Genomic DNA, 13,957 nt, shown 5'->3' with positions numbered 1-13,957 from the left:
CAAGGCTGAGGAAAATCCCTTTGGAGTTTCAGGTGAAGAGGTTGGGTCGTGTAGAAAAGAAAGAGTCAGCTTAATTTTTTTTAAAACTGCAAATCCACAGCATCAGTGCTGTGGATTTGCAGTTTACCTTAGACAGGTCGCCAGTCTATTTCAGAATAGACTGGCGACCTGTCTAAGGTATACCCCACCTCTCAACCGATGGCAGCTGGCTAACTGGAAGAAAAAGGATGGATGGATACCACAAAGAGACCAGCTTTTCACAATATCAGTGATAGTCAGTTTAAGTTTGTCTCAGTTGGTAAATCAGAAAAATGGCCATATACATCATCAGCTCTTTGCTTGACTGAACAGCCAAGCAGTCTCCAAAAAAAATACAAATAAAAATACGTTCCCATATAACTAGATTGCTTTCTCAGTGATGTTTCAAGAGAAACCAATTTTCTCTCCGGCAAAACACCTTATAATTTAAAAGATCAATAAAGACTGCATGAGGGGGCGGATAAGCAGAATGGTGGCAACATAATCCGTGAGACTAGGGTTCATTTAAAGGCACTGTCATTATTTCACCTACTTTAGTGTCTGTTTTAATTTGCTGTTTACTTTCATTTTCACTCGCCCTTTGATTACGTTTAGGCACAAAAAGCTGTAAGTAAGTACCCATCAGTTGGATCAGACATTAAACAGCTTTTGCTTTTGCTCCAGGCGCTACCCCTTGCCAAATCCAAATTGAGTATTTCCAGTAGTGAGAGCACATCTGACACAGCGAAGCGCCTACTGTGTGATGCATATGAGAGAGGGAACCTGTGGACAATGTCTGGGCCTGATTTTCCCAACACTGTCCCGATTTCGTGTTAGCTTCCTGAAAAGGGGAGACACTATGAAAGCAAGAACACAAAGATCAAAGATATGTTGGTGACACACACGCACACAAAAAAATGCTTTCCTCAATTTAAAAATGTACATTACTTGTTTAGGAATATCATTTTTAGGGTATAGGGCCCTACTGGAGGCACTATTGTCAATTGCAAAACCTCTATTTCTAGTCAGCTCTCTATGGCACTACTTGACTAAACAGCTTTCATCAACATTAAACATTAACATTTGATCTCATGTAAGAGTAAGAAATTATATTTCTAGGCTGAATTTAAATGCAAAGACCCTTATTTTAATGCTAAAAAGTGCTAATTTTGCATATTTTGCTATTTCTGCTGTAACTCTGAGGATCCTCAGGCTTGGAGCATGTTAACAGTAGCACAGGCTAATTGGGTTTCCGTTCTTAATCAGGCCAATTAATTAGGAAATGCAGCTTGATCCATGAGAGCTTCACCGGGTCATTTAGGGATTACAGGGAAAGAAGAAGAGTTGTGGGAAGAGCAGGAACATATGAGGGAAGAGGTCTTTGTGACAGATCCCTTCACCCTTGTGCTGAATGTTATCACTAAACGGACTCATGGACGAGGGGGTAATTACCCATTTGTGACAGTTAATCAAAATCAATCACTTCCTTCGAGAGTCACTGAATTGAAAAGTGGTTCAGCCAATTCATGCATTTTTTCCCCAAGGGACACATTTTGCTCTTCATCCACCATGAGAAACACAGGAAGAGATTGCAGAAAGCGATGCAGGAGTGAGGGAATAGAAAGCGAAGAGAACATCCACCAGCAGACGGCTGTAAAATGTGCTTTTATGTCTCCATCCGTTTGCTCTGTGTGACTCCAACTTACAGAGGTTTCTAAAATTTCCAACAAGACCTAAATACACAGCTGAATTTAAAGCATTTTTTTTTTTTTATTTCTGCTGTGCTTGCTACACAGCACATCATTTTGTTCCACAGCACAAAACACATTAAACCTTTAGATTGCAGTAGATTTCTTTCAGTTATAGCTTCCAAATGATGTTCGGGCCAAATCAAGCTGAAATGTCCTGTTGTGAGTTAAGCCTGATGAGCACAGCAGGGACCAAAGCGCTGAAATGTTGAAGAAAATGTGCCTTAACAGTCACACTCACCTCCACAAGGAGGAAGCAGGGCACGATGTAGGTGCTGGTTTTCTGAAAGCCTCTGTCTGCAGGAAGGTTCCTCATTGTCCTCTCCTGTGCTGACAGGCGACTGTCCATCATCTGTTGGGGAAAAGAAAAAGTCTCTGTAAAGCTTCAGTCTACTGGATTTATAGTGTTGAACTAATCCTTATACTGAGCCTTTGTGTCTACTCGCTTCACCCACTGTCTGAAAGAAGCTGCTTTAGCTCCTCACCTCACTGCTTTCCACTGACTGGCTGCCCCCTGCAAACAAATAGGTTTGAACAGCAGGTAGATGAGGGTCCAGTGCTTTATAGCCAGGACTGTGGCTCTGACCACTGTGGCAATATTGCCTCTCACTGTCATCATACAGAACCAAGAGTAGAGAAAATGATCTGAAACTGAGTGTTTAGAGCAGTTTGAAGCCTGAATGTTTGGCTTACGCTGACTATTTGTATACACACTGACCTCACGTTGTCTCACGTGTATTGAGGAGATTTTGGACAGAATCAGAGTCAATATTAAGCTTTGGCAGTGGTTAATAATTGATTTGAAATGTTGTATTTGCAAAAAAGAAACCCATCAAAGAGACTGACACTTCAGTTTGGTCACTTTCTTCAACTTTGTACCTAATATGAGTCACTAAATAGTTCTGGGCGATAAAAAGTGGTAGTTAATATAGTGCCAATCATAGAGTGGACTGTGTGTGAGTGGAAAAGCCTGTATAGCGGATTCTTGTGCAGTTTTTTGTGTATCACTACATCCTGTGATGGTTTCAAATATATTTGTTTTAAAATATGCTAGAGAAAACCTCTGCAAGGCCTTACTCATAGAGAAAGAGGTCAGCATGCTAGAAAAATTGTTTTTATGCTGTTTTTGTTCGGAGAATGCTGAACAATCAGACTGCAATAAACTTTACAATGAAGCAATGTTCAAACACAGCAAAATACATTTAAAAAGCACTGCATGCTGCTGAAGTTCAGTTCAGATCTAGTGTTGTGCAAACCTTTTGAGCTACCTCTCATTTCTCCTTACTTTGCCTCTAATAACAATAGTTCTCGTGCATTTTATAACTTTGCCACTGACCCTTTTTTGCTAAGCTACATACACTCACCTATGAATCATTCAAGCTTAAAAAAGGCACCTAACTCAGAGGGTGAACCTGTGTTGTGTCTACAGACAACTTTGCAAAGAAACAAATGTGCATTTTACTGTTTGACACTTTAATTTGTTTCTTTAATTGAGTCTATAAAAATACCTGGGATAACACAGCCATAAACAGTATTTTTGCACCAACAAGGTGATTTTGAAATAGCTATTAGCTGAAAACCTGGCATATCTTGAGAAAAGGTCTTAGTGGTGAGATGGCTGTCAAGAAGCCATTCTTAAGAAAGTGAAACAAGGAGAATGGATGAGGGATGCCAAATAAACACAAACTGGATTGAAAATCAGTGGCATCCTATGAAGTGATGGATCCAAATTTTTGTTTTAAATCACTGTTGTATGGAGGAGGTTAGGAGAACGATACAGCAGTGACTGTCTATAGCCATCTGCAAAACATGGTGGAGACTGTTAAGGTTTGGGGCTGCATTTAAGCCAGTGGTGTTTGTCTTTAAGTACTCCTAATTTAAGTACTGTCAGATTGTGATCTACCATGAAATACCATCTGAAAAGTGCCCGATTGACATCATCTTTCATCACATCAATGATAGCGAACACATACTGGATAGAAAACCAAACACTGGACCACTATCAGTCATAGACTGGCCTCCCCAGAGCCCGGACCTCAACATTATTGAATCAGTGTGGGATCGCCTTGACAGAGAGCAGAACAAAAGGCAGCCAGCATCCAAAGAAGAGCTTTGAATCTCCTTAAAGAAGCCTCAAGAACTTTCTTCTTATTTCTTTAAATAGTCTCAGGGAAAGCTTGTTTAAGACAGTTCAGGCTGTTTTCATATTAAATATTGACTTTCAAGCTCATTAGAATTGTAGAAACTCTGTTTTGTACCATTTACTGTATTTCATTTATATTTCTACATTTGAATAAATGCACCATTTTCCATTTTCCTGGCAAAATATAAAGAAATGACAAGCGACACAAGACTTTTATACAGTGGTGTATTTGCATGATCAATTTATGCTGCTTTATAGTTCTATGAGATAGGATGTTTAGTTGTTTTTAAATTTCTTTCATTTACTAGTATGATGATTAAACTGTTATCTCACAGCGAGAAAGGTCAAATCCAGTCTGGAGCTTTTCTGTGTGGGGTTTCTGTGTTCGCCCCATGTCTCTGTGGGTTATCTCTGGCTACTGCCACGGTCTAAAGACATGCATGTGGTTAGGTTAACAGGTGTTTCTAACTTGGCCATGGATGTAAATGTGAGTGGGAATGGTTATCTGTCTCTATGTGTTAGCCTTGTGATAGACTGGTGATCCTGTGTCTCACCCTGGGATAGGCTCCCAGGTTGTTGCCCCCATGCAACCCTGAATTGGATAAACAGATAAAAATGGATAGGTGGACACTTACTTGCCTAAAAGTGAGTATTTATTTTGTAGAATATATAACTAAGAAATTAAGATATAAAATTGTTGATTAACTCTGTGGTATATAAAGTAGATTGAACCTACCTTTACAAAGTCAATATCAAAGTGTTTTTTACACACATCTTCTTCTGCAGCAGTCTGAGTCTTCACTGCTTACAGTCAAGGCTGAAAATGCCTCTGCACCATGCATGAATTGAGACCCTGGGTGCAGAAGGATATTTGGACTGTGATAAGAGTATGACGTTTTCTTGAAGACATACAAGAAAGTGTATTCTAATTTATCTTATTTAATTATGATATTTATTTGAGAAAATATACATCACATGCAAATATATAAGCTGCCCTGTCTCGTAAAGATAATAAATCATTAATCAACTCCAGAAATCACTTTGTTGTCGATCCCAGCCCCGCCTCTTCTAAAATTTTCATGCAGTTTTGAATAATCTTGATTACAAACTGGCAAACAACCACCAATCATCTCCTTGGCAGACTAGTAATTTTTCATTTGACCTAAAACACAACCCCCCTGACATTTCCCATGGTGAGTTTTTAGGGGGGATTTTTTCAAAGTATATTCTTCTTCATTTAATAATGAAAAAAATGGACCTGAGAACTCCTAAATATAATTGAGGAAAGGTTTTCTCACAACTCATCTTGTTAGAGCACCGCTTCTCCTAGCATAAGAGAAAGCTTCACTCGCTATCACTTCATCAGCTCGGTGATGTGTTTCTTTAAAGATATGGTAACGCTTTTCTGGGACTAAATCTTCACGGTGAACAATAGAGGCACCAAGTGTTGTACTACTTAAGATCATTAACTATAATGAGGACACTTTTTTCCTGATGCTCACAATGTGCCATCCATCCATTAATAAATTGGCCCCATTGAAACAGCTGATAACCCCTGTGCTTCATATTTTCATAGATAATCATGTCGGAGCACAAAGAGAGAAACCATTTATTATCTATCATCAGTACGAATACAAAAAGATTATTCCAAAGCAAACACACAACCACAGTTGTATACATCCACACCAGCTCACTCACCAAATTGTCGGGATGCCTGTAAAGACACTCTGCATGGCACATCAAAAATGCACACAGGTACACACACGCACACAAACCAGTATGGGTAGGCAATCAAAAGAATTGGAGGGGAAATGAGGTTGAAAGGAGGAGAAGTAGAGTGGAAACAGAGGAGCGATGATCAAAAACAAAAGCCTGACAGTAAGAGATAAGAGCGAGACAAAGTCCTGATGCAGACGTTCGGAAACTCTTCAGAAATCAAGCGGGTGGGGTGAAAGCCAGCAGACTCAGCAATGGGAAATTATAGTGACTGAGGGATAACAGGTACACGCTGAAGAAAAACAGATCCAGTCCCCAAACTGAGAAGAGGTGGTAAGGGGGGGGGGGGGGGGGGGATGATGATAAAAGTCAGAGTAAGAAGAGTAGCTTATGAGTTGCTCAGGGGTTTGTGACATGCAAATGACTGCGCTCATGCTAAATAATGACAGCTACTACTCTTTTAAGTTTAGGAGAGCCTCAAAAGGCTTTCCAATATATCCTCTGATTAACACAGTAAATGCATTTTTCAAGAACTGTGAAATCCTGATATTATCAATCATAAAGCAAAAGGCTTCAGCAATCTTCAATATAATTTTACTCACTCGCAAACCAATTGGTTTTCCTCTCAGATATCGAGCTTAGCCCCCTCCCCGATCTCCCTGACAACAATTATCTTGCTGACTTTATGGCTTAGTGAGAGTCTCTGCTGCCTTGTCAGCCCTTTCCCCAATCAATGGTCATTATGGGTGAGAGGAGAAGGAAGGCACTTCACAAGTTTGGAGTGTGTCCATGCATTCGTTGTGCACTTGACCCCCTATCAGTCACATCCTAAAATGATAGAAGCCAGATTAAAAATAAAATAAGAGTAAAAACAAGGTAAATGATTCATTCCTGTTTACACAAACACTAAAAATACACCATCTTGTTATTCGTGACGGCGATTCAAAGTGCACATTTGCATGACGAACAGGAGCACGGCAGTTAAACGCTGTCATAGTATGCATAGTAGAGATACAATATATGCATTAATAAAGAAAGAATTAATGATGTAATACTCTGACAACCCGGAATTCATTTAGATCTTCTCTCATCTTTAACAGCTTTTTTTCCCCTAGCAGATAATTTAAGCTCATACATATATGCTATCAAAGCTTTTTCTGACTTCTGAGGCAGCAACAAGATAAGATTTAAAGAACTTATTTTTTTTATATAATCATCTTATGCTGTGAAAGGAGTGAAAAAATTATATTTTTGTCACTTTAAACATGGAAGATTTCTAAATTAAAAATCCCAATTTGGGCAAAAATCACCCTCAGGTGACATTGTGCACAAACTTAAAGAATCAGTGGTTCCTCTGCAGTTATCAAACATCATGTCCCGCTATTTATAGACCTGAATGAGGCTTGTTAATGACCAAAAATTCTTATAATATTCAAGAATTTCCTTCAGACATGTACGCTTAATGAAGAAACGGACACAAGTATTCATGCTGTGGTTCATATAAATGTATTTGATTCTTTAATTTCAAGGCCACCTGTCTGCTTCATTAATTAAACACTATTCCACTGTAAGGTTCTGCTTCAGAGCATGAAAGACAAGATTGTTTAGGTTATGGCAGGAGATCAAAAGACTGTGTATTGTATATGCATACATTCCCACACAGGGAATGCATGCTGTAAATACTGTATTTGGGTCTTCTTTTATGTTCCCATCTTCCAAAGCAGTGAGAAGCAATCAGGCATAAGACAGCTGTGTCTGATTGTCTTTTGTGTTGCTGTCCATGTTGCTCACAATGATTTTTTTCACCCTTAAGCCTTGCATTGGTAGCACAGCACAAAAAGAGTTAGTCACTATCTCACACATGCACAGGTGCATTCACACATTCACTGATATTCATGCAAATGTGTGCACGGGCTAATGCGTGCACGCATACAACTGACCAGTATTTCAATATTCATAGCATGTCAGTTTGGATGTCAGTCCAACAAGTGGTGTCACACAGCTGCGTGCGAGTCTGTGTGTGTGTGTGTGTGTGTGTGAGAGAGAGAGAGAGAGAGAGAGAGAGAGAGAAGGAGAGGAGAAGAGAGATAAGAGGAGAGAGAAGGAGAGAGAGGGGAGAGAGACATCCTACAGAGAATTCCTGCTGTGCTGCTCCTCAGGTTCAACAATGTGGGTCACACTGATGCACATCTGCACTCACACTTTTTCCTTTTCGCTCTCTCTTGCACACACACACCCACACTCACACAAATTTACGAACAAAATGTTTCCCAAAAGAGCCAGAAGAAAAAAACACAGCAGTAACTGGTTTGAAAAAGTCTCACCTTCTATGTCTTTTTGTTGGAAGCAGTGCTGCTGCAAAGTAACGGCTGCCACCTCACAGTTTCTGTCTCTAGGAGGTTGTGCTCCTGCAGCGGACTTCCATTCTGAGGTTTTGTTGTGGTCTCAGCTCCGCTTCTTTCTCTTTTCCCCTTCTCGTCTCTTTCAAAGCAAAAACGCCCCTCACTTCCGCCGCTCCGCCACTGAGAAGCCCTCGGCGGTGAGTGTGAATAGAGAGAGATAGAGAGCTTGCCCGCTGCCAGGCACTCTGCCTCCAGCCAGCCAAGTCTATATCTGTCTGCACTCTGCCGCTAGGTCACTAAGCTAAATATGATGATCTTCAACAGCACTTCAAGGCTAATTAGTCAAGTGAAGGGATCCACGGGCTTGGTGAGGGAGCCTGCTCAGTTGCCGGTGGATATGAGGAGAGGGAGAGAAAGAAAGCGAGAGAGAAAATGTGTGTGTGCATCTGTATGCGTGTGTGGAAGAGGAAGAGGAGGAGGAGGAGAAGCAAAGAGGAGAAGAAGAAAAAACAGAGTTGGAAGAGGGAACAAGAGAATGAGAAGGCAGGAGTGGAGACTGAGAGTAGAAAGCAGCCAGAATGTGTATGAGAGAGAGAGAGAGAGAGAGCATTAGATAAAGAGAGAAGGAGGGACTGTATGTGTGTCAAGCAACACAGTGGCTAAAATGGTAGATGCTGTGCACTTTAGTACCCTAGGAAACCACTTTGACACAGGAAGACATCATGTACTCTGTGAGAGCGAGTGTACCGTTGTGTGTTGTGTAATTATGGTAAAGTGGAAAGCCAAAGCAATGGAGAAAAAAAATAAACTAATGGTATGGTGCCATTTCGTATGTGTGCGTGTGTGTGTGCTTTTGTATCTAAATTCAACGGTGGGTTCAGGTGAGCTGCAGGGACTTGGCTTTGGACAGTCAGAAGTAGGTTAATGATGCATCGTCAAGCGGAAAAGTGGGATGCATCCCCCACACGCTTCAATGTAGGTCACGGGCCTTCAGGTGAAAGTTCACGGGCAGCTTTCTGGGCTATTGTATGTACGTAAGAGCACACTGCATAATTTTTAATAAATTCTGCCTACCTCAGGGCTAAAACGAAACCTTGTGCATTTCTGTGGCCGCGCATGCATATACATGTTGATGTGCTGGTAACCTTTGGTAAATATTTAGACATGTTGCAGAGGCTGAACTGTTGGACCACTGTGAAATAACCAGGCAACGCTGTTGCACAGGTCTGTACTTCTTTGTCTCATATAGGCATCGCAATTACATTCATCAATGGGTGGACGTAGCCTGCACAGATTATATTGTGAGCTTATACTTTACTTCTTTATGCTGTAGTGTCTTGTCTTGGCTGGCTATTCACACTGACAGAGGACGTGGCGTCCACTGAAGATGCATTCGGACTACTGGCACATCATACAGCTGCGGCTTCACATTGACTGCAAAGAAAAAAATGACAAAGACAAGAAAAAAATTTGTTGTTGCATTCACAGACACACAGAGTTCTGAAACAGAAGGAACTCCGATAATTCATATTTCAATCATACATACTAGCACAAACACACACATGCACATACAAAACCAAACAACAAAAAAAACACCTAAAATCATAACCTTTTCTAAATGCACTGTAACAAAATTTGTGTTCTAAGTTTCGTTTTGTTGTTGACAGAATTTGCTGATTTTGTTGTGGCTATGTGGGCTTCCTCTGGGGCTCCAACCCACTCTAACTTGGATAAGAAACAAAACAAAACAGTGATAGATATATTTAAGTGTTTTTAGTCCTTGTCAGGGACACACACACACACACACACACACACACACACACACACACACACACACACACACACACACACAACAACAACAACAACAACAACAACAAAAACATAATCTCAGAGAGATTGAGAGAGCTTTTGATCTGAAATTACCAATCCATTTTTCAAACCTCTTCCTTTTAAATTTCCACCCACTACTTCCAAAACCACACCCTTAGATGACAAGCTGAAACCAACCTTGTTTACGATATCTGCATCCCTCTTAAATATATAAAAGCGAGGCAATAATAGCAAATTGCATCTTGAGACTATAGCATTATGATGAATGAAATCTAAAGAGAATAAAAGAATAAGTAAAGGTGTTTGGCATCCCTATTGCTAACACAGTTTTTTGAATACATCTCCGTCGTTAACAGGAAGCCACCCACCTTTCTAATGCACTCAAACGAATCATTCACAGCTGGAGAGGGACAACGGACCACATGTGGTAAAGTGTGTTTCTTTTTTTCTGAAAATCAGAGATAATATCACGTGGTGTCACAGATGTCATGGTTCCCATGGTAACTTAATACATTCATTGAATGGTATATCAAGGAAAGGAATGTGAATACGCAGAAACGTGTATGCTATTACAGCACAAACGCAATGTAGATTCAACAAGTGCCACTTAATAATGACCTTGCCTTAATGACACCACTTGTAAAACACACACAGGAAAAAAAAAACACTTTAGCAACTAGCCTAACTCACTGCTCTCGGAAGCAACAAAAAAGTGTTGGGCATGAAAAAAAATAAATAAAAGAAAATCATATCAATAACTGCACAGCTAATAAATCTGAATAAAAAAAAATAAGGATAAGTGGATTTTTTTTGCACAGATACAAATTTCCTGTCACCACAGCACCTGCTTCCTGCGAGGACATCATAAGAACTGCAGTATTTTTTTGTGACTACATTAATATCTGTCTTTTATAATCTCCCAAAGGAGAGCTACTTTTTCCATCCCATCACTTTAGCCCAAACACTGCAGGTGTACATTTTTCTGTAATATCTCTTCTATGACAGCTGATGCTTTTAGATATGCCCGTCTGGTCTGATACCACGATGTATGTCTGACAAAATAACTTAGATTGCATCACGCTTTCTAAGAACAGAAAAAGCACGAAAAGTTGACAAAGTCAAGGACAAAACAAGCAAGGTAAGACACTGCAGAGCTCTTTAAATAGAGCAAGCACACAGAGGTGGGCGTGTGTAGCCTGCAAACACTGAGACACACAAGTGCAGTGGACATGCACACAAACAGAAACACATGCAGTACACTTATCATCTTTACAGTCATTTTGAACACACTCCTTATAGCCCCATCTATAGGAACTACAGCTTTGTGTTTACAATAGACTTCACAAATCTTTATTAAGTGTGCAGCTAATGTTTTATTAGAGAGTGGCAGGATCTAAATCTTCACAGGTCACAGGTTTGCACTAGAAAGGACTTTTCAGGCATGGAAGTAATGTAAAAACAGTCATGTGATGCTGATAACCTAATCAGCATTTACGTCACAAGTGGATCACATGACTGTTTGAATACAGGTGATGGTGAATAAAGGTGAAGCTTAACATTACTTAAATGCTTGACAACACACACATAAACACACACACAATTGTTTGCAAGCACCAGATGAAGTCCAAAGATTTACTCCTTCACTGTCACATCTTATGTCAGCACTGTTTTCAGCCCCAGGTTATACCTTTGTGCTGACAAGCGTCTGCCCTGTTAATGTTTGCCTTAACAACTGTGCTCACACTGGTTTGTTAGAAGACACAAGGTGTTTTCACCAATGAACCGCAACCCCAATGTTTTCTAGATACAGAGCATCTGATGACCAGGGTACATGTAAAAACAAAGTTTCCTACTCAGTCAAATGGAAACTAGCCAGCCTTTAGTTGTTTGTGTGATGCTGGATTGCCAAAAATGTATGAATGAAGTGTATTATTTCGTGCTGTTTGCTACAACTGTGGAAAGTACCTGTTTACCTGATTATGTGTGAGAACACCTACACGGCAAACAACCTGGCTGAACCTCACTGAGATAATTCTGTCTCTTAAAAACCACAAAACCCTGTCAGTAAACCGCCCATTAGAAACCAGTGTTCCCACTTCCTCTTTACATTTGTATTGTGTTTACATAAGCACGCAGACAAGAACAGCGCTTTTTTCAAACTATGCCATTAAAACAGATGCAGGCAAACAAAGAGCCGTGCTGGTACTTCTACACGTGAACACAAAGGTACAAAAAGCCTGTGCATGCAGTATTGTTAAAGAAACGCTGCTACCCTGCCAAATGCCTCCCCTACAAACACAGACAAAGGACTAGTTGCTGTATTGTTATCTATATGATTTTAGCCTGCGTGCTCCCTCTCTCTCTCTCTGGTGTGGTGTGAAGACTGTATCTTGGGGAATTAGAAGTAGGACGAGTCAGTGGATGCACTCATTTCATATAATATCACTGTAGGGGATCACAGCCAAGGACATTCTTACTTCAAATTGCCATGGTAGGGACTTTCAGATATAAAGAATTAATCAGATTTTAAGCAAAATGAGATTATAAAGAAGAGACAGCACAGGTCAGCTAAGCTATGATTCATGAGGCTAAAATACATCTCTAAAGAACTTGTTACGCTTGGACATCAGGGGTTCATACCCTACATTTGGGAAAATTAAAAAAGCAATTAATGGCGGGAAAATGAGGATGAAGTATATGTAGTATAAATGAAATATGACTAAGCTGTAATGATACGTAAAAATAGCTTGGCCTAGTTTTACTTCATGGGTCTATAGAGTAGCTGAATAGCGCCTTTGGTCTGTCCTTTCTGTCACTCATAAAATTATTTTATCACTGATATAAAGTGCCCTGAGACTTTTTCACACGTGAACCATAGATAATGTCATGTGAATCAGGTCAAGACACTGTCTGAAGCTGTCCTTCCTCACATGTGACAAAGAGCCGGAGCTAGATTGCGTCAGCTAATGGGAATACATCGTTGAGTTGCAATGAGCAATGGGAGTACAGGAGGCCAGACAACTACTCAGTAGCTGTAAATTTACTGGACTAAAGGCACTATCGGCCCAACTTTGCACAACTGGACTCACATGTATTTTGTACTAGGGAACTGGCAGGTTAAAGACTGATTAATGGGCAGTCTCCCTGAGTCAGACATTAGTATTTTCCCGTGCACTTCCTCTTAATAATTTCTAGAAAAATCTGCTGCAGGGCACATGTGAAAACAACTTTAGTAAGGATTTTGGGCCCAGTGCCTACCAGCTCACCAAAAGTGCACCTTGAAATAGATTCTGTCCAAATTAACACACAGATCTGGTGACTGTGAAGATGATAGTGCATTAGATTTTTGGAGGTTAAATGAAATTAGTCTTAATGGAGCTTTTAGGATGATGACCTTGGCTTTCTTGTGGTGCCTGGTGTTTTGGCTCCTTGGTAGACACAAGGACAGCCTAGCTGCTTGCCGACAGTGCAGAGACATACTGAGCTTCTTTATCTGGAAAGCTGATATATAAGAAGGGGTATGTGACACTGTCTGAGATTAGGACTTCAGAATGGTATAACCGTGCCTGCTTTTCACCCTTTTTCCTTGATATGAGGCAATATATCATAACACAAGCATATATATTCTCTACTATTCATCTGCATCTCAACATTGATTTTTCTGCACAAGAGCCTGAATGATTACCAGTAGCAATGAGGCTTTGTTTGTGGGGCACTGTTCAAAACAGTGTGGTTGCAAAGTGCTGTACAGAAAGCAGGACAATAGATCACAATCCAAACTCAAAAAGAAAAGCAAACACAGTTAAAATAACAATATATGAAAGCACGGCATAAAACCTGGACAGACAGACTATGAGAGGTAGGCTAAGTAATGAATTAATTAACGATAAGAAGAAATGGATGATAAAGAAATAATATTGTATTATTTATTTAAAAACAACTTTTGGTTAAAGTAAGCTTTGAAGAGTAATTTAAAAGTAGATGCAGAGTTTGTTAGGCTTTAATATGTTCACAAAACAAGCAAAATTACTACCACAGGCAACAAGAAATTCTTCTTTGTGTCTTTCCCCCCTGCTTTTTAAAATATTGCAAAGAGAAAAATAAAGGTTAGGGACATGACACATTAGCTATTCCAAATAAATGTGCAACCCACTCCTACA

The 13,957-nt window shown here is 40.0% G+C and overlaps 1 protein-coding gene across 5 annotated transcripts in view; it reads right to left on the bottom strand.

Moving 5' to 3' along the window:
- The window catches only part of plppr2b (phospholipid phosphatase related 2b), a 68,060-nt gene extending 58,368 nt beyond the window's left edge, over window positions 1-9,692 (bottom strand). Inside the window, exons 1-3 of one of the 5 annotated variants that reach the window (XM_026170634.2) lie at window positions 7,950-8,559; window positions 4,646-4,762; window positions 2,008-2,118 (exon numbers count right to left, since the gene is read on the bottom strand). In XM_026170634.2, the coding sequence (XP_026026419.1) occupies window positions 2,008-2,118 (111 nt within the window). In that variant the 5' untranslated portion in view covers window positions 4,646-4,762; window positions 7,950-8,559. Of the gene's footprint in view, window positions 1-2,007; window positions 2,119-2,251; window positions 2,484-4,645; window positions 4,763-7,949; window positions 8,560-9,285 lie in introns of those variants that run through there. The other 4 variants (XM_080302837.1, XM_026170628.2, XM_026170635.2 and 1 more) reach the window with 4 other exon arrangements.
- Between the last annotated feature and the right edge of the window lie 4,265 nt (window positions 9,693-13,957).

Source organism: Astatotilapia calliptera, chromosome 6 (genome assembly GCF_964374335.1).
Source record: "Astatotilapia calliptera chromosome 6, fAstCal68.1, whole genome shotgun sequence".
Classification (NCBI taxonomy): Eukaryota; Metazoa; Chordata; class Actinopteri; order Cichliformes; family Cichlidae; genus Astatotilapia; species Astatotilapia calliptera.
The sequence above is the reverse complement of the archived record's forward strand: the minus strand, read 5'-3'. Positions and strand labels throughout refer to the sequence as shown.